Source organism: Oncorhynchus clarkii, chromosome 20, assembly GCF_045791955.1.
Source record: "Oncorhynchus clarkii lewisi isolate Uvic-CL-2024 chromosome 20, UVic_Ocla_1.0, whole genome shotgun sequence".
Lineage (NCBI taxonomy): Eukaryota > Metazoa > Chordata > Actinopteri > Salmoniformes > Salmonidae > Oncorhynchus > Oncorhynchus clarkii.
The window spans coordinates 17,829,255-17,850,644 of NC_092166.1; the positions used below are offsets into that span (position 1 = coordinate 17,829,255).

At 41.7% G+C, this 21,390-nt stretch overlaps 1 protein-coding gene across 1 annotated transcript in view; it reads left to right on the top strand.

Moving 5' to 3' along the window:
* The window catches only part of LOC139376025 (zonadhesin-like), a 209,505-nt gene extending 191,540 nt beyond the window's left edge, over window positions 1-17,965 (top strand). The window contains exons 3-25 of the mRNA XM_071118104.1: window positions 285-325; window positions 638-885; window positions 3,082-3,634; window positions 3,828-4,024; window positions 4,299-4,679; window positions 7,413-7,714; window positions 7,890-8,155; window positions 8,549-8,602; window positions 8,720-8,857; window positions 9,151-9,413; window positions 9,525-9,609; window positions 9,719-9,790; window positions 9,902-10,039; window positions 10,582-10,844; window positions 11,026-11,110; window positions 11,203-11,272; window positions 12,125-12,657; window positions 12,878-13,086; window positions 13,191-13,347; window positions 13,575-13,954; window positions 15,439-15,568; window positions 17,016-17,184; window positions 17,463-17,965. Of these exons, the coding sequence (XP_070974205.1) occupies window positions 285-325; window positions 638-885; window positions 3,082-3,634; window positions 3,828-4,024; window positions 4,299-4,679; window positions 7,413-7,714; window positions 7,890-8,155; window positions 8,549-8,602; window positions 8,720-8,857; window positions 9,151-9,413; window positions 9,525-9,609; window positions 9,719-9,790; window positions 9,902-10,039; window positions 10,582-10,844; window positions 11,026-11,110; window positions 11,203-11,272; window positions 12,125-12,657; window positions 12,878-13,086; window positions 13,191-13,347; window positions 13,575-13,954; window positions 15,439-15,568; window positions 17,016-17,149 (4,699 nt within the window). The 3' untranslated portion in view covers window positions 17,150-17,184; window positions 17,463-17,965. The remainder of the gene's footprint in view (window positions 1-284; window positions 326-637; window positions 886-3,081; window positions 3,635-3,827; window positions 4,025-4,298; window positions 4,680-7,412; window positions 7,715-7,889; window positions 8,156-8,548; window positions 8,603-8,719; window positions 8,858-9,150; window positions 9,414-9,524; window positions 9,610-9,718; window positions 9,791-9,901; window positions 10,040-10,581; window positions 10,845-11,025; window positions 11,111-11,202; window positions 11,273-12,124; window positions 12,658-12,877; window positions 13,087-13,190; window positions 13,348-13,574; window positions 13,955-15,438; window positions 15,569-17,015; window positions 17,185-17,462) is intronic.
* The last annotated feature ends 3,425 nt before the right edge of the window (window positions 17,966-21,390 follow it).

Below are 21,390 nucleotides of genomic sequence, written 5' to 3' on the forward strand. Positions count from 1 at the left end.
GTGTGTCTCTTTTCTGCCCCCTCTTCCCTCCCCTCTCTCTCTCTCTCTCTCTGGCTGCATCTCAGTCTTCTCACTTCTATGAATACTGTCTAAGTCCTTATTATGTCCACGTTAGTATTAATAATACTAATGCTGAACTTTTGTTTGCAACTTGTTCTCCAATAGCACCATGACATCGAGGTTAGGATGTTGATGTATTGACAGGCAAACAACGTGTTCTACTTTGATATCCATTTCTCTTCCAATGTTTTGATTTGATCCTGATGTTGTTTTTCTTCCTTCAGCATTGAAGGTGACAGCTCATCAGTTACCAGGACAGATGCAGGTGCGAAATAGTTTTAAAAACAAATAATGCTTAGCATTGTTTTGCTGTTTTTTTTTCAAACAACACAATGATTGCAAAAGGAGAAATGGGTTTTGTCAGTAGAACTAGCAACCTATTCATCAGTCTGGCTTATAGGCTACACTTGTGTGCAGTTCACGTCCTTAATTCCAGTGTCATCCACACCCCCAATTTCTTGCTACAGTAACTTTGGAGAAAGACACACCTTTATTAAAAGCCAAAACACAGAATAGTGTATTAACATTTTTACATTTTCTCCCTCTCTCTCTCTCTCTCTCTCTCTCTCTCTCTCAGGGACCTGTACTGTCCACAGCAACCCCCACTACAGCACCTTTGACGGGGCCAACTTCCGCTTCGTGGGACCCTGTACCTACGTCCTGACCCGGGTGTGCGCGCCCTCTGAGACACCCCTGTCCCACTTCAGTGTGGAGGTGAAGAATGAGCTGAGAGGGAACTCCTCCGTGTCTGCTGTTCAGCAGGTCAAGGTGGAAGTGGAGAACCTCAGGGTCTCCCTGTATAAGAGACAAAACCACCGGGTCATGGTGAGTAACTTGTAGGTTGTTACATTGAAGTTATAATGGTTTATTGGTTATAATCACTTTCACATGTGATTTAGTCTTGCAAATTCCAACTGACCACGTTATAATGTTACATGTATCTTGACGCAGAAAAATATCCTGACTTTAGTCGTGCTATTTGTAATTGAGTCACTGCATAATAGTGCTAAACAAAGTCACTGGGTCTAAATGTAGACATATACATTACAATACATTACAATTACAATAACAAGGTTGTAGGTTGGTGGAAATCCCCATCGACTGAGGATGAGGGGTCACCATTATGTAGATGTATAAAAATTATCCAACCATTAAGTAGAAATTCTGTTTAATAATACTAAACTACAGTCATCATTCTGACTCCAATATGATGTGAATGAATGCAACAGGCCCTGTGGGTCTCTGGAGGAAATAGCAAGATAGCGAATCATTGCATCACCGACTCAGTATGACTATAAAGTCTAACTTGCACCGTTATGCAATTATTAAGACTAGATTCAAATAGCTAATCCTGGCAACCAATGTTCTAGCATTAAGTTATTGAGGCCAGAAGATCGGGGATGTCAAGGTGGTACCCAAGCATGTGATATGTGTTTAGTTTATATAACCACTATCAATAGACCTATTACATTATAGGCTTATAGTCAATCAAAGAATTACTCTGTAAAACGAGGAATGCATTTACTCAATTCAACAATTAGAATGTATTAGTCACAAAATAATTGACAATCCAACAATTACAGTGTAAATGAAATACATGATACATTAGAGAATAACACAGAGTAAGTAACTATCACCAATAGGTTAAGACTTAAAGTTGTTACACGTGTCTTCAGGTCAGAATAACCCATAAGAGAAGAAATGATGTGTATCTGATACACACAGGAGCTTGGTAGCAAGTTCTCAAAGTATGAGCGAATTCACTGCCCTTTTAACCAAATTCAAGCGGGAACGCATCCCCAGCCTGAACTAACATTTCTGAGCTCTTTGCTAGTGAAAACAAAACACAGGAACAACACACCCAGATTCTAATCTAATCAATTGAATTGGAATGTTCTGACCAGACAACAGGAATGTGCCTGATAACCAATCAACCCAACATACAATTTCAATCCAGTCACTTTAAAAATGCATCAACCAGAAAACATACAATGCAGTTAGACATATCCAAATGTGCAGCCCTTTATGAGCTCTTGAAACAAACCAAACATGACAATTTAATTCACACAGTAACATTAATTTAGTCAATTCACATTTTCATCAGTCATCACACGTCTCCTTGTGTCAGTGACCCCAGGACTTCTGGGGGAACATCTCTTCATTGAGATTGCCACAGATAAGGTGTGTTTCTCTCCTGTGAAATGCAAATATGCAGCCATTTATGCAGATAATGCCAATGACCCTCTCAATCATCATTATTCACAATTCATTCAGGAATATCTGTAATCATGGTAGCATCCACAATGTAGAATGTAGAAATGTATAGAAACATATTATATTATTATTTACAATATAAGTGACTCCAAAATAACACAATACATTATTTACCATTAATTTCTATTGGGCACAAAATCATCTGAAACACAATCAAAACAAACAGCAAAAGCATCCAACAAATGTTTACAGTCACAAGCTTGATGTAGTCATTGTGTGCTATGAATATAGGACCAAATACTTCACTTTTTACTACCCTAAAATACATAGAAGTGAATTTGTCCCAATACTTTTGGTCCCCTAAAATATGGGGACTATGTACAAAAAGTGCTGTAATTTCTAAACAGTTAATCCCATATTGATGAAATACCCTCATAATCATTATATTATTGCAAATCCAAACTGCTGAAGTACAGAGCCAAAACAATAAAACATTTCACTGTCACTGTCCCAATTCTTTTGGAGCTCACTGTATCTGCTGTTTCCATTGACTGATATCTTTAAAAGTATTTACAATACAACTAAGTTCAGATGAGTACAAAGTTCTGTTACACAACAATGTACAATAATATGAAACCTTATCAGGTTTTCAAAGTTTTATGGGCCATTAGGGCATTAATTTGTCCCCTATTCCAAAGTATTGAACACCTTGATCCAGTAAATATTTACTACATACTACCATAAATGTGGGAACGGCAAAGAAAGACCAAAGTCTTTCAAGCACACGAATCTGTATCATGTTTCCAGGTCAATGGCATTTGGAGGAAACTCCCTCTGAGCCTCAATGGTGGCACTGTCAACATCCAAGGCAACGCCGCTTCCGTCACTGTGGAGACAAACTTCAACCTTTTTGTATCCTACGACGACGCCGGTGCTGTCCATATCACCGTTCCCGTATCGTACTCCGGTAAAGTCTGTGGCATGTGTGGGAACTTCAACCACCTGAGAGACGATGATTACAACACACCTGGCAGTTCCGAGGCCGAAGACTCTGCCACATTCGGACAGAACTGGCAGAACGAGGCCTGTGACTTGACCGTCCTCCCCCTTGAGTGTCAACCAACTGAGGAGGCGGAGTATGCCAGCGAGCCATACTGTGGGTCCCTGGTCTCCAGGCATGGGCCTTTCTCTGGCTGCCAGTCTGTTCTGGGAGCAGAGAGCTACTTCCGGAGCTGTGTGGTGGAGATGTGTGGAGCGGATGGTGACCCAGAGGTGCTGTGTGAAGCCCTGCAGTCCTACTCCGATATGTGTCTCAAGGCCGGGGTGCTCGTACCAGCCTGGAGGACCTCGACTATGTGTCGTAAGTTGTTTTATGGTTTCCTCTTTTCACCTTCCTTATGTAGTAAACAGTTTGCTCTTATTAACTGGTGAAGTTGGAGAGAACTTGATGATGATGACGATGATGATAATGATGATGTTGGTGGTGGTGATAGCCCTCTTTTACACCATGACCAGACTTTTGTCTCATATCTCTCTCTCTCTTCCTCCCCCAGCCCTGGAGTGTGGTGCGAACAGCCACTACAATGCCTGTGCTAAGGGCTGCCCTGAGGTCTGCTCCAGCATGGATAATCAAGGGGCGTGTGGGAGGTGTGAGGAGAGGTGTGTGTGTGACCCAGGCTTCAAGCTCAGCGGGGGGAGTTGTGTACCTGCAGAGGACTGCGGCTGCTGGATAAAGGGAGAACACCATGAAGTAGGGAATGTTAACACACACACACACACTCACACACACACACACACACACACACACACACACACACACACACACACACACACACACACACACACACACACACACACACACACACACACACACACACACACACACACACAGACAGACAGACAGACAGACAGACAGACAGACAGACAGACAGACAGACAGACAGACAGACAGACAGACAGACAGACAGACAACACACACACAGAGAATGTTGGTGTTCATCACTCTTTTCTTCACCCTTTTCTAGAGAGGAGAGACGTTCATGGAAGGTGAGTGTAATCGTGTGTGCCAGTGTATGGGTGGGGACAGACTCCAGTGTGCTGCTTCCTCCTGCGCGGCCGACGAGGTGTGCAAGGTCAAGGAGGGGGTCAACGGTTGCTTCCTCTCCAGCCCGGCCACCTGCCACGTCTACGGAGACCCCCACTACATCACCTTTGACGGCAAGGCATACACCTTCCAGGGGGGCTGCAGCTATACCTTGGCCAAGACTTGCGGCGGGGACACACCTGTCCAGTTCTCAGTGACGGGCCAGAACTGGAACCCCAGAAACGAGAGCAGTGCCAAGCTGGGCGCAGTGGTTCTGGAGACAAGCGGTCTGCATGTGAAGATGCAAAACTACAGTGCCACAGTAAGCATGAAAACTACAAAATTGTGAATAATCTTTCTTTACTTGTTGTGATTACATTAGCATGCATTGCTGACCCACTGGATTCCCACTAGCCTTCCCCACTGTTCTGTATTGCTTTGGCATGACAGATCAAATAAACGTTATGTAGACTAGTAGTGCAGAATCTAACTATGCCTATCCATTATATGTCTTCATTTGTATTTGTGACAATTCAGTGTACTTTAGTGTCTACAATTTGTCCTGTGAGATGGTGGAGACATACAGTACCAGTCAAAAGTTTGGACACACCTACTCATTCAAAGGCTTTTCATTATTTTGACTATTTTCTACATTGTAGAATAATAGTGAACTGGAATTGTGATACAGTGAATTATATGTGAAATAATATGTCTGTAAACAATTGTTGGAAAAATTACTTGTGTCATGCACAAAGTAGATGTCCTAACCGACTTGCCAAAACCATAGTTTGTTAACTAGAAATTTGTGGAGTGGTTGAAAAACAATGTTTTAATGACTCCAGTCTAGGTGCATGTCAACTTCCCACTTCAACTGTATAAACATTCATACATATACACATATATACACATACACATGTACATATATACATATACTCACTTTTTCTAAGAATATACCTTCCTTTATTATTCCCTGCAAATCCTACCACCCCTCCCCCAATTGGAGTAAACTAACCAACAATAACACTTAGGCTTCTACTTCCAGCTTATTCATACTATATACATTTTACAGACACAATCTATTTTTACAGTAGTTATATTTTCTTTGTTTTTAGTCCTGACCTTCCTCTATTTCTGATGTCCATCCAGTTTGATTTCTATTTGCCATATATTTGTAACTGTGCTATTTCACAAAAGTTCTGAACCTATATACATTTTACATACCCCGTATGTTTTACATTGGTTATCTTGTTGTTATTAGTCCCACCCATCAGCTCCATTCAGCCCCTCCCATATATCTCTTAAAACATATATTTATCAACTGTGCTGTGATGTTTCACAAAAGTACTGAACTTTTCTATTCTCATAGTTTCTACAGATTGTAAATTAAAGATAAACATTTTTGCTAAAATAATGATTATATTATTGATCGATTGACTATGACTTTTCAAATCACCCAGTATTGCTATCTGCAGCGTTAGCTCTTGGTAAATGTTGCAATTCTTCAGCCATTCCTGGACCTGTGACCAAAAACGAGCTACATATGGACAGTACCAAAATAAATGATCTAATGACTCTGCATCCTCGCAGCAAAATCTGAAGACCTGGGAAGATTGTATCCCCCATATATAACACACTCTTGGCATTCTCTCAACCAGCTTCACCTGGAATGCTTTTCCAACAGTCTTGAAGGCGTTCCCACATATGCTACACACTTGTTGGCTGCTTTTCCTTCACTCTGCGGTCCAACTCCAACTTGAAGTCGGGTGATTGTGGAGGCCATGTCATCTGATGCAGCACTCCACCACTCTCCTTCTTGGTGAAATAGCCATTACACAGCCTGGAGGTGTGTTGGGTCATTGTTCTGTTGAAAACAAATGATAGTCCCACTAAGCTCTAACCAGATGGGATGGCAAATTGCTGCAGAATGTTGTGGTAGCAATGCTGGTTAAGTGTGCCTTGAATTCTAAATAAATCACTGACAGTGTCACCAGTAAAGCACCCCCAAACCATCACACCTCCTCCATGCTTCACGGTGGGAACCACACATGCAGAGATCATCCGTTCACCTACTACCATCTCACAAAGACAAGGCTGTTGGAATCAAAAATAGCAAATTTGGACTCATTGGACCAAAGGACAGATTTCCACCCGTCTAATGTCCTTTGCTCGTGTTTCTTGGCCCAAGCAAGTCTCTTCTTGTTATTGGTGTCGCTTATTAGTGGTTTCTTTGCAGCAATTCAACCATGAAGGCCTGATTCTCCTCTGAACAGTTGATGTTGAGATATGTCTGTTACTTGAACTCTGTGAAGCATTTGTTTGTGCTGCAATTTCTGAGGCTGGTAACTCTAATGAACTTATCCTCTGCAGCACAGGTAACTCTGGGTCTTCCTTTCCTGTGGCGGTCCTCATGAGAGCCAGTTTCATCATAGCACTTGATGGTTTTTGCGCCTGCACTTGAAGAAACTTTTAAAATTATTGAAATGTTATGGATTGAATGACCTTCATGCCTTGAAGTAATGATGAGCTGTTCTTGCCATATTTGAGCTGTTCTTGCCATAATATGGACTTGGTCTTTTACCAAATATGGCTATCTTCTGTATAACACCCCAACCTTGTCACAACACAACTGATTGTCCCAAACGCATTAATTAACTTTTAACAAGGCACACCTGTTAATTGAAATGCATTCCAGGTGACTACCTCATGAAGCTGGTTGAGAGAATGGCAAGTGTGTGCAAAGCTGTCATCAAGACAAATGGTGGCTACTTTGAATAATTTAATATATATTTTGATTTTTTTAACAGTTTTTGGGTTACTACATGATTCCATATGTGTTATTTCATAGTTTTGATGTCTTCACTATTTTTCTACAATGTAGAAAATAGTAAAAAATAAAGAAAACCCCTTGAATGAGTAGGTGTGTCCAAACTTTTGACTGGTACTGTACATTACTCCAACAACAATTCAATTTAATTCAGTCCAGTTCTACTGTCATCTATTTTACTTGGCTCCACTCTACCTTACTCTACTCTACGCTCCCTACTCTCCACTGTAGGTGAACCATGTTTGGCAGCATCTTCCTGTTACAGTAAATGGCACATACGGCGAGGTGAAGCTGTACAAGAAGAAGCAGTACACTGTCATGGAGACGACTTTTGGCCTTCGGATGCTGCTGGACGACCAGAGCAGGCTTTTCCTGCAGCTGGACGAGCGCTACAAGGGTAAGATGTGCGGCCTTTGTGGTACCTACTCCGATGACCAGGGGGATGACTTCCTGACCCCTAACGGCACCAAACCCGAGACCAACGTGGTCACGTTCGCCAACAGCTGGAGAGTGAATAGTCCGGAAGACGATCGGTGAGTGGGTTAATTGTTAAACCATAACGGTAACGTACAATGGTAATTTGGTTAATAGTTAATGACCATATCCGGTGCATAATCTGAAATGCGGAACCAGGGTTGTGTCATCAACACTATTCTATGAACAAATCCAGTCCACCACTGAACTCCTCTCCTTTCCCTTCTACCCTAGATGTGTTGCCTCCCCCCCTGCCCCCCAACCATGTGACTCTCATTTGGACGAACAGGGCTACCGGGAGTGTTCCAAACTGATGCGCGAAGCCTTTAAGCCCTGCCACCCCTTCGTCCACCCCACACCCTACATTGACAGCTGTATGTCCGACCACTGTGCCTCCGGCGGGAACATGCATGTGACATGTGACTCCCTGAGGTCCTATGTGACCACCTGCGAAGTGGCCAATGTGACCCTGCCTCCCTGGTGGAACAACACCGCCTGTGGTGAGTGTTTTTTGATGGTGTTGTTTTCGTAATGATGAGGATGTATTGAGTTTAGAGGCAATCTTCAGGTTTTAATGTAATTTATATTTGGTTATGGACCCACTACTACGGTGAGGCTATCCTAATAGGAACACCGTACCATGATTGTATGGAGTTTGCTCACCCCATCCATCATCGTACACTTAGCTTTTTGCTGTAGTCTTCAACTTGGATCCTTCATTCCTTACTCCATTTTTCTTTTCCTTCCCCTCTTTCATCCCTAATTCCTGCCCTTTTTTCCCTCCTCCCCTCCGCCCTACTTCTCTTACATTGCCCTCCCTCACATCCACCTGAACCTGAGGCTTGTCCAATGTGTTCCTGTGAAAAACCTTGCTGTCTGTCTTATCATTGTAGATAGTCTCCCTGGCCCTCCCACAATACCACCAGTTACTCCACCTGACAAGGAACGTAAGAACCTTGACCACATTATTTTTGTATCAAATTGATCAATGGCAGCGTTTCCATGCCTTTTATACCATCTGGTTCATTTGATGACAGCTTTTTCTATGGTTCTGCCTCCTACAGTTTGTCCTCTAGACTGCAACTTTGACAAGAGCGAGTGTGGGTGGGAGCAAATTATTCAGGACAGTTTTGATTGGAGGAGACTGAGAGGCCCAACCCCATCTGACCTCACAGGGCCAACCCAAGACCATACCACAGGAGGTGAGAGGTTACATGGTTGTGAGAAAAAAATATCTGAAACGACCAATATCTTACACACCCAGATCCAATCTCAATGTTCAAATGTGCATCAGTCACTGTTATTCAATGAATGCATTATTCAATGAATGCGTCAATACATGGTTGTAGCCTATCGACTTGTACAGATAGTTATATATATATGTAAATACCTGTCTACATAGAAGATACCATAGACACCATGGAAGCAAGCCATTTCAGAGCTAATGTGCTGTGAGTCGTGATGTTAAAGTGTGTCTGCGGTGTTTGTTGGTCAGGTGGCTCCTACATGTACATTGAGGGTGACGGTGTTTACCACGGAGACTCTGCCCGTATGATGAGCCCTAAGTGCCAAAACGGGCCGGGCAAATACTGCCTGCGCTTCTGGTACCACATGTACGGACAGGCCACAGCCATGGCTCTCAATGTCTACCAGCTTGACCAGCACAACAGAAACAAAAAACTGTGGTCCAAAGCCAACAACCAGGGCTCCACATGGTATCCGGCAGAAGTGGATATTATAATCGATGGGTCATTCAAGGTAGGAGAAAGTCACAGAGGTTTAAGAGGGTTAACTAGTGTGAAAAGATTGTGATTTTTATAAAGAGAGGGGAGATTGTTTTTCATCCAACACAAAATGTCTCTGTTTCAGATCATCATGGAGGGAATACGAGGCTCTGACCCTCGGTCTGATGTGGCATTTGATGACGTCTCCATCCACTATGAATCATGCTCAGGTGAGTTTTTAATTATCATAGGGACACATACTTTATCTAATCCCTGAATGTCAGATAAGAAAACGTTCACCCTTTATGACCAATGTCATTCCTTTTCTTCCTCTGGCAGGTTCTTCGATTGGTGGTATTAGTGGAGCTTCAGTTCCTTCCTCAGTTGATGGAGGAGTTGCCCCACACCCAGGTACATAACATCTATAGACACATTTTCTTATGGAAAGATGTTTCAGAATGATATGTTAACATTTTAGACTCATGTTGACATTTACAAATGTTCCTAATGTTCCCCGTTCAGTCTGCAACCTTGATTGCGCTTTCGAGCAGGACCTCTGCGCTTTTACCCAGCTTATGACAGACGTTTTTGATTGGACAAGGCACAGTGGCTCCACCCCCACTGCCATGACTGGGCCATCAGCTGACCACACAAAAGGAAGTAGGTGTTCGTAGGATGTGTTTGGCTTGACAGTCACTGGACCCAGGTTTCAGTCCCGGTCGGGGCTACCGCCTGAATGTGCGCCAATATGCTTATTGTTGGACATTGCAATGCTTTTTAATGCATTGTAATGGTTGCTAAATCTCCGAAACTCAAACAACGGACCTGAAAGTCCAAATTGGATTGAAAGACTAAACTATTCTTTTTGCTCAATTAACCTCAATGGCTATATCGTTAGACCTCCACCCTTACATAAACAATCTGACCTGTCCCATTGCTGTTAGAACCCCTAATTAAATCTAAAGGAATTTCATGTGACCCCACCTCTTTTTTTCTTTTTTTTACCCCCTTTTTCAATCTTGTCTCATCGCTGCAACTTCCCAATGGGCTTGTGAGGCAAAGGTTGGGTCAATGGTCCTCTGAAACATGACCCGCCTAACCGCTTCTTAGCACCCGGGATCAAACCCGGGTCTGCGCCACTCAGGAGGCCCTGTGACCCCATCTCTAATCTTATCTAATCTACTCTCACCTATAATCGGCAGGTCCATTTGGTCACTACTTATACATCGAGGCCAACAGTGTGTCTAACGGAGACACGGCTCGCCTCCTCAGCTCTGAGTGTTCTGACCCCGGTCCTCAGTGTCTGCAGTTCTGGTACCACATGTCTGGCTCGGCCGAGACCATGGGTCTGCACGTCTACCTGCTCCAAGGCCGCTATGTGGATAAGGTGTGGGGGAAGAAGAACAACCAGGGAGACTCATGGCAACGGGCTCAGGTGGATCTGATGACCACTGGACCTTTCCAGGTAGTGGTGTGACCTTGGTCTTGGTGTAGCCCCTGGCCTTTTCCACCCTGTATGTTGTCATTTAAAGACTAGCTCATTCATCCAGAGGTCCTTTTGACAAAATGTGTTTACTTTACCTGTTTGTTATATATCAATTTGCTATTATGAATTTTTCCCCTGAATGAATTTACTTTGATCTCAGATCATCTTCGAGGGCCACAGAGGCACCACTGATCAGTCCGACGTAACTATAGATGATGTATCTCTGCATCGTGGGCGATGTGCAGGTAAGGGTCACTCACTCTATAGTTCATATTGGTCAAAAACACAACCATGTTTAGGGTCATTGTCATAATTTGGATATTATTTTATCTTCTAGACTTGATTGAGCCATCAACACCAACAGAAAAACCTGTTCTCCCTCCAGTGGACAAGTCCACCACTGCACCAGCTCCAACTACTGCAAGACCTGAACCACCCACAACAACTAGGCTACAACCACCAGCAACTGATAGACCAGAAACACCAAGACCAACAACTGAAAGACCAGAAACACAAAGACCAACAACTGAAAGACCACAACCACCTAGACCAACAAATGAAAGACGAAGACCACCTAGACCAACAACTGAAAGATCACGACCACCTAGCCCAACAACTGATAGACCAGAAACACCAAGACCAACAACTGATAGACCAGAAACACCAAGACCAACAACTGAAAGACCAGAAACACCAAGACCAACAACTGCAAGACCAGAAACACCAAGACCAACAACTGCAAGAACAGAAACACCAAGACCAACAACTGAAAGACCAGAAACACCAAGACCAACAACTGCTAGACCAGAAACACCAAGACCAACAACTGAAAGACCAGAAACACCAAGACCAAGAACTGCAAGACCAGAAACACCAAGACCAACAACTGCAAGACCAGAAACACCAAGACCAACAACTGCAAGACCAGAAACACCAAGACCAACAACTGCAAGAACAGAAACACCAAGACCAACAAATGAAAGACCAGAAACACCAAGACCAAGAACTGCAAGACCAGAAACACCAAAACCAACAACTGCTAGACCAGAAACACCAAGACCAACAACTGAAAGACCACAACCATCTAGACCAACAACTGAAAGACGAAGACCACCTAGACCAACAACTGAAAGATCACAATCACCTAGACCAACAACTGATAGACCAGAAACACCAAGACCAACAACTGAAAGACCAGAAACACCAAGACCAACAACTGCACGACCAGAAACACCAAGAGCAACAACTGAAAGACCAGAAACACCAAGACCAACAACTGCAAGACCAGAAACACCAAGACCAACAACTGCAAGACCAGAAACACCAAGACCAACAACTGCAAGATCAGAAACACCAAGACCAAGAACTGCAAGACCAGAAACACCAAGACCAACAACTGCTAGACCAGAAACACCAAGACCAACAACTGAAAGACCACAACCACCTAGACCAACAACTGAAAGACCACAACCACCAATGCCAACAACTGATAGATCACAACCTCTAAGACCAACAACTGAAAGACCACGACAACCTAGACCAACAACTGAAAGACCACGACTACCAAGACCAACAACTGAAAGACCACGACCCCCAAGACCAACAACTGAAAGACTACGACCACTAAGACCAACAACTGAAAGACTACGACCACCAAGACCAACAACTGAAAGACCAAGACCACCTAGACCAACAACAGAAAGACCACAAACCCTACAACCAACAACTGAAAGACCACGACCACCAAGTCCAACAAATGCAAGACCACAACCGCCCACCACAGCAAGACCAAGTAAGTCTTTGTGTCCTTCGATAACACAAAGTTACAATCTTCATTCATCACATACCCCTCCTTTAAAACAAGTTTTATACAATCTGTCTTTTCAAAATGGAAAAACACTAAGTACAAGGGAAATGTAATCTCTGTACTTATACTTGCAGTCAGTGTGATACATACAGTATGTGATACATATTCTTTACACTCAACATCGTATTTGTTATTTTCTCTCTAGCGCCATCTTGCCTAAAGAACAGCCATTACATCTCCTGCATCTCCGCCTGCCAGCCCACCTGTAAGCACCTCCACGGCCCTCCTGACTGCCGTGCTGATGAACCCTGTGTACAGGGTTGTGTATGTGACGACGGCTTTGTTCTCAAACAGAGGGTGTGTGTGCCCATCCAGCAGTGTGGCTGTGTAGGCAGCAATGGCAACAATCATAATGTGAGTAACCCAGCACAAAATTCTAAACTGTTTTTAGATGTAGCTACCTAGTTATATGTGTAACATGTGCAGTGTAATTACTTTAATGATCTATTTGATTTCAGTTTAAAGAGAACTGGTACACTGAGCACTGCCATCAAAAGTGTGAGTGTGATGAAGGCGACGGTGTGGGGGAGATTGACTGCGACGATGAAAATGGGTGTGATGAGGATACTGTCTGTTTTCAGAATGAAGCCGGACAGTATTTCTGCAAGTCAACAGGTATAGGCCACACTTGACCTGCTCAATGGGCTGTACAAATGTTTTCCCATGCTACAGATGGCTATATCTTACTCCAGGCCCAGTGCACTACTTCTGGGATTATTATATATTTTTAAAGTTATATTTACATATTTAATTGTTTTTATTGTGATTTTTAGGGGGTGCTGCACCCCTACTTCCCGCGGCTATGCCTATGCACTAATGATGTCCCTACTGTTGCCTTCCAGACTTCAGCGAGTGCTCTATCAATGGAGAGCCAGAGTACAGAACTTTTGACAACATGAAGCATGACTTTGACAGCAGAAACTCCTACATTCTGGTCCAGACCACAGGCCTGTCCAAGAACCAGCAAGATGTCTACATCGAGGCCATCATTGAGATCGTCAACCAGGATGGTGTTGACATTCAAGGGGACAGTAGACATGGTGGCAGTCGTCATGGTAACAGCAAGGATGAGGATGACAAGCATAAAGACAGCAAGGAAAGGGACAGCAATGAAGACAGCCATGATCACAGCAAAGAGAACGACAACCGTCTGCAATTCAGAGGACTGAAGATCAGAGTCTATAACCACACAGTGGAGTTCAGAAACAACAGGAAACTTGTTGTAAGTATTCTGGACATATACATTACGTAACAAGACAAGTACAGTATATGGCAATTCATAGCATGTACTTCTCTTTATACATTATTTATAGCGGTCTTTCTAGGGTTTTTCATCCTCAGCGTTTTGTAATCAGTTATCATATTGAACACCTCTCTAAAACATTATCTCTGTCTAGGTGTTAGAATTGTTACAAATCAAAGTGTATTGGTCACACACACATGATTAGCAGATGTTATTCCTGTTGTAGCGAAATGCTTGTGCTTCTAGCTCCAACAGTGCAGGTAACAGGTAATATCTAACAAATTACACAACATACGTCAGCATTATTAAGTGAATGAGATAGCGTAGAATAGTATAGAAAACTGTAAATACACATGAGATGTGTGAGCGCGTGTGGCAAAACCATGCACAGCCCATTGGGAGGGCAGATGCTCAAAATAAAGAAAGGCAAACAAAAACTACATTTGATTTGATTTCATTTAAGTTTGTTCTGTAGCTGACATTTATCGCTGAAGTTGTAGACTTTTATCTCCCTCACCAACTTTAAACATCTGCTATCTGAGCAGCTAACCGATCGAATCAGCTGTACATAGTCCATCGGTAAATAGCCCACCCAATTTACCTACCTCATCCCCATACTGTTTTTATTTATTTCCTTTTCTGCTCTTTTGCACACCAGTATCTCTACCTGCACATGACCATCTGATCATTTATCACTCCAGTGTTAATCTGCTAAATTGTAATTATTTGCCTACCTCCTCATGCCTTTTGCACACAATGTATATAGACTCTCTTTTTATTTCTTTTTTTCTACTGTGTTATTGACTTGTTTATTGTTTACTCCATGTGTAACTCTGTGTTGTTGTCTGTTCACACTGCTATGCTTTATCTTGGCCAAGTCACAGTTGTAAATGAGAACTTGTTCTCAACTAGCCTACCTGGTTAAATAAAGGTGAAATAAATAATAATAATAATCTGCCTCTTACTAACAAGCAGTCAGATTGCCCCATTCTTTGTCCCTAACAGTGGCAAACAGACCCAACTCTAAAGTAGCCTCCTACCAGTATTCAAGTCTCCCCGTCTGGTGCCTGCAGCCGGTAGCCACTGCATGCAAGTCAGACGAGTGCAATCTGGGGCGGGAGGGCGGGGAGGGGTATAATATTCTGAGATTCAAGAGTTTAAGAAATTATCTAGATTGATGTGCAATTTGTTGCATTTAACAATGTTACTAAAAATGAAGAGACTCAAAATATAATTCAAAAGTAATTCCTAAAATTCCAAAAATCCACAAGCTGCAAGGGCACTTTTTCATAGGAGGGCAAAAGAGCAGTCGCTCGGGCACTGGTTGAGCCTTATCTGTGCAGTATCAAATAAATGGTTCATGACAGGGTTGTAGTACACTCTGAACTTCAGAGGAATGCATATTATTTTGTTCACTAATATTTTCACTTCTTCGCTTGTTCTCTTTCTCTCCCTCTCTCTAGCTGGATGGTAGGAGCACCCGTGCCCCTGTCTCACCAGCAGGTGGTCTGAGAATTCTGGAGCGTTCCTCTCGTATCTACCTGAAGACAGACTTTGGCCTCTCCGTGGAGTTTGATGGAGACAGCAGAGCAGGTAACACCACTGTTATAGTACAGCCATCGCAGTAGTCTCTCTAATGATAGGACAGTAAGACAGCTGTACAGACCACACAATATGGCTTTATCTGTGGACAGATAATATAATCATACTATTATCATAGCTGACACCTTTTTTCATATTTTGGTGAAAATGTGGTAACAAGACAACATATCAATCCAAACACATCTGTGTAATGTTTACGATATGCTATAGATGTGCAATGTATGCTTTATGATATGCAGTAAACTGCATTATGATATACAGTAAACTGCTTTATGATATACAGTAAACTGCTTTATGATATGCAGTAAACTGCTTTATTATATGCAGTAAAATGCTTTATGATATACAGTAAACTGCATTATGATATACAGTAAACTGCTTTATGATATACAGTAAACTGCTTTATGATATGCAGTAAACTGCTTTATGATATGCAGTAAACTGCTTTATGATATGCAGTAAACTGCTTTATTATTTGCAGTAAACTGCCTTATGATATGCAGTGAACTGCTTTATGGTATGCAGTAAACTGCTTTATGATAGGGGTGGTAGGGTGGCCTAGTGGTTAGAGCGTTGGACTAGTAACCAACCGCAAGGTTGCAAGTTCAAATCCCCAAGCTGACAAGGTACAAATCTGTCGTTCTGCCCCTGAACAGGCAGTTAACCCACTAGGCCGTCATTGAAACTAAGAATTTGTTCTTAACTGACTTGCCTAGATAAATAAAGGTGAAATATAGTAAACTGCTTTATGATATGCATTCAACTGCTTTATGATGTAAACTGCTTTATACTATACAGTAAACTTCTTTATTATATACAGTAAACTGCTTTATGACATGCGGTAAACCTCTTTATGATATAAACTGCTTTATATTATGCAGTAAACTTCTTTATTATATACAGTAAACTGCTTTATTATATACAGTAAACTGCTTTATGACATGCGGTAAACCTCTTTATGATATAAACTGCTTTATACTATACAGTAAACTTCTTTATTATATACAGTAAACTGCTTTATGACATGCGGTAAACCTCTTTATGATATAAACTGCTTTATATTATGCAGTAAACTTCTTTATTATATACAGTAAACTGCTTTATGACATGCGGTAAACCTCTTTATGATATAAACTGCTTTATACTATACAGTAAACTTCTTTATTATATACAGTAAACTGCTTTATGACATGCGGTAAACCTCTTTATGATATAAACTGCTTTATATTATACAGTACACTTCTTTATTATATACAGTAAACTGCTTTATGACATGCGGTAAACCTCTTTATGATATAAACTGCTTTATATTATACAGTAAACTTCTTTATTATATACAGTAAACTGCTTTATGATGTGCAGCAAACTGCTTTATGACATACAGTAAACTGGTTTATGTATTGCAGTAAACTGATATCCATGTGCTTACTTTCTGTAGAGATCATCCTGCCCCACACCTACAAGAGGAGGGTGGGTGGCCTGTGTGGCAACTTTGACGGCAACAAGAAGAACGATATGATGAAGCCCGACAGTAACCAGGCCAAGAGCATCAAGGAGTTCAGAGAGAGCTAGAGAGTGACAGAGGACAGACTGAGCATAACATGGAAGTATGTAGTCACAGAAACCAGTACTAGCTACCACTGCCATGTTATTGTCTGCCATATCGTGTGTGGAGTGTAAAGTATGGCATCCATATTAGGAACTCCCCTCCTTATTTAACTTTTTTAGAATTTCAAGTTCCACTTTAATTATCTCTCTACCAAGCAGAGAGATTTGATTTATTGGGGAACAATGCTAGTCATTCTTATTTTTTATTGATTGCATATGTTACATATTTAAAGAGCACCAACACCAAGACTGACTGCTCGTTCTTTTATGTTTTCAGAGGATCCTCTTCCCTTCGTAACGTTGTCTATGGCCACTGACCTGACCTCCATGCATCAAGACCATTGATTGTGTAATATTCTCCTCATAGGCGGACACTTTCCTTCCTACAATGGACACAGCTTATTTGAAAGTACTTGGGTTAAACAAAAAAAAGCTTGGGTTTTTGTGGACTGTATGGGGAGGAGATCAATGAAGTATTCTACTTCTTCTATATGACTGTTGGTTTAAATCCTGTTGTTACTGCGGCTTATGACCCACCTGTGTGCCTTCTTAGATCTCTTTCAGTCTTACTGTAGGTTCTTTGCACAGTTCACCTAGTGTATGAATCAACGTACACAAGTTACATATTTGTGTATTACTGCTAATTTGTACTATATATTCAAAAGCCCACATTCCTTTAGCTTTAGGCTGATGTCCAATAGTTCAGTGACTGTAATGTGCCATATTACTGTATGATAATAGAAAACGAGGTAAACAAAGGATGCAAGTGTTTTAGCTGATGTTTTATCCCACTGAATGTATGTTTTATTTCTTGAATTATATATATATATATAAATAATAAATATATATATATATATTATATATATAAATAATGATTCACACTGCACCGATTCTGTATGTGTTGAAAGCAGTAGGGAAGTCCAGTTTAAAGAAGGGATAACAAAGAAGCAATGGTTGTAACTCACGTGGCTTGAAAAACTCGACAAACTCTGGCCCCTGGTTATGGTGTGTTATTTATTTCCTTATTAATCAGTCTGGTCATGTGTGTCTCCATTGGTCTAGTCAGAGGAAATACACACCATTCCTTATATGTCAAACATTAACCAATAATGAAAAGAATGTTCTTGTTACTAAACGATTAGACGCCACTGTGACTTTTAGGGAAACAGATACGACTGTGGTGTCAAGTCTGAGGTAATAGGATATTTCCAAACTTGAAGGAAAATATGTGTTTGTGCACCTAGCAAACCATGGGATTACTCACTCGGTGTTTGTCTGCATACGTGTGCGGCCGTGTGTATGATTGCCAGTGTATTCATTCATACCCACATAAATGAATGTTCACCACATTTGGCTGTAAGACAGTAGGATGGATGGGTCTACAGTACACATCGTGCTTCTGATGATTTTGCTGCTTCCCTGTACACAGGGGACCTTGTCAACAGGTAGGGGACAAAGAGAAAGGACAGTTATTGACATACATACTAATTGATGTTGTTTTTATTTAGAATATTGGGTTATATTCGACATCATTTTGAAATGTTTATTGTTTGTTGATGGATCCTCCTAAAGATCTGATGGGTGTGGGCAGAAAGTATGATTTAATTTGATAGCCAATGTTGAAAGATTGATATGAACCTTACAATGTTTCAAAGTCCAAGATATACGATAATCACATGTCAAAAGTGTAGTCCATTATTGCATGACGTAAGATAATATCGTTTTGTGTTATAACAATAATATATCACTTTTCTCCTACTGATCAGATTTATCTGTCACCATATCTATATAATTTACTAGGCAAACATCTACAGTGCTGTGAAAAAGTATTTGCCCTCTTCCTGATTTCTTATTTTTTTCTTCACATTTGTCACACTTAAATGTTTCAGATCATCAAACACATTTTAATGTTACACAAAGATAACCCAAGTAAACACAAAATGCAGTTTTTAAGTGTTCATATAATTTATTAAGGGAAAATAGCTATCTGAACCTTCATGGCCCTATGTGAAAAGTAATTGCCCCCCTTTATTAAATCATGAATTTACTGTGGTTAATCACATTTTTTGGAAAACTGAGTCCAATTTCACTAGCCACACCCAGGCCTGATTACTGCCAGACCTGTTGACTCAGGAAATCACTTCAATAGAACCTGTCTGATAAAGTGAAGTAGGCCAAAAGATCTCAAAAAGCAAGACATCATGCCGCGATCCAAAGAAATTCAGGAACAGATGAGAAACAAAGTAATTGACATCTATCAGTCTGGAAAGGATTACAAAGCCAGTTCTAAAGTTTTGGGACTCCAGCGAATCACGGTGAGAGCCATTATCCACAAATGGAGAAAATGTGTAATAGTGGTGAACCTTCCCAGGAGTGGCCAGCCTACCAAAATTACCCCAATAGCGCAGCGACGACTCATCCAAGAGGTCACAAAATAATCCACAACAACATCTAAAGAACTGCATGCCTTACTTGCCTCAGTTAAGGTCCGTGTTCATGGCTCAACCATAAGAAAGAGACTGGGCAAAAATGGCACCCGTGGCAGAGTTCCAAGGCGAAAACCACTGCTGACCAAAAAGAACACAAAGGCTTGTCTCACTTTTGGGAAAAAAGATCTTGATCCCCAAGACTTTTTGGAAAATATTCTGTGGACTGACGAGACACAAGTTTAACTTTTTGGAAGGTGTGTGTCCCATTACATCTGGCGTAAAAGCAACACAGCATTTCAGAAAAAGAACATCATACCAACAGTCAGATATGGTGGTGGTAGTGTGATGGTCTGGGGCTGCTTTGCTGCTTCAAGACCTGAACGACCTGCTGTGATTGATGGAACCATGAATTCTGCGCTCAACCAAAAAATCCGGAAGGAGAATGTCCAGCCATCAGTTTGTGACCTCAAGCTGAAGCGCACTTGGGTTCTGCAGCAGGACAATGATCGAAAACACACCTCTGAATGGCTTAAATAAAACAAAATGAAGGTTTTGGAGTGACCTAGTCAACGTCCGGACTTGAATCCGATTGAGATGCTGTGGTGTGACCTTAAAAAGGCGGTTCATGCTCGAAAACCCTCCAATGTGGCTAAATTAAAACAATTCTGCAAAATAGAGTGGGCAGCGATGTGTACAGCGATGTGAAAGACTCATTGCCAGTTATCGCAAACGCTTGATTGCCGTTGTTGCTGCTGAGGGTGGCACAACCGGTTATTAGGTTTAGGGGGCAATTACTTTTTCCACATAGGACCATGAAGGTTCAGATAGCTTTTTTCCCTTAATAAATCAAATCATCACTTAAAACTGCATTTAGTGTTTACTTGGGTTATCTTTGTGTAATATTTAAATTTATTTGATGATCTGAAACATTTAAGTGTGAGAAATGTGCAAAAAAATAAGAAATCAGGAAGGGGGCAAATACTTTTTCACAGCACTGAATGTTCAGTCCATTTTTCATCTTCAAAATATGACATCATAGTGAAGGTACAAATCAGTGTAAGGATTGTTGACTATTGAATAGCTTGATACTTGAGACCTTACGTCTAGACGGAAGAATGACACTATAACACTGAACTTGTTGTTGTCACATCTCTTTAATATCGCTTGTGTTGTGTGGGTGTCTGTCTGGATGTCAGCCCATCTGTCAGTCAACTGCCTTACTATACAATGGGCACACACTACTAACACAAGATATGGTTTAAAGGGATGTGTCATCATTTAGATTGTGTTCACTGTCTTCTCTCTTTAGTTACAGCTATCTCTCCAACCCATACGACAGGTACTCAGACTGACTACAGCCCACTGAACGCATCCCACCCAACTACCCCTTCTACCCTCAACTCTGCTCGACCCAACATGGCTACTTCCACCCAGGACCCCAGCAGTAGTCTGACCAGCCATGTTTCAGGCACCACAGTCAGGCCCCAAGAGGGTGACTCCACCTCTAATACCACCATCAACACCTCAAGCCTACCTACCACACCAGCCCAATCGACCCTGTCACAGGGTGAGTAAATACCCCACTTGCCTGTTCAACGGGAGTCCCTAAGTGATATTAACGCAATAAGAAGGCCTGCAGTATAATGATCACTTGTAAGAAGTGTGGCTAGCTTTTTACAAGGTGAAGCATCCGTGTTCACTATTCCATTGTTTTTCAGACAGATGCTCGTCCCCTCCAGTTCTGTGTTGTTTGGGGCAGAGTAGCAGCTGTAGAAG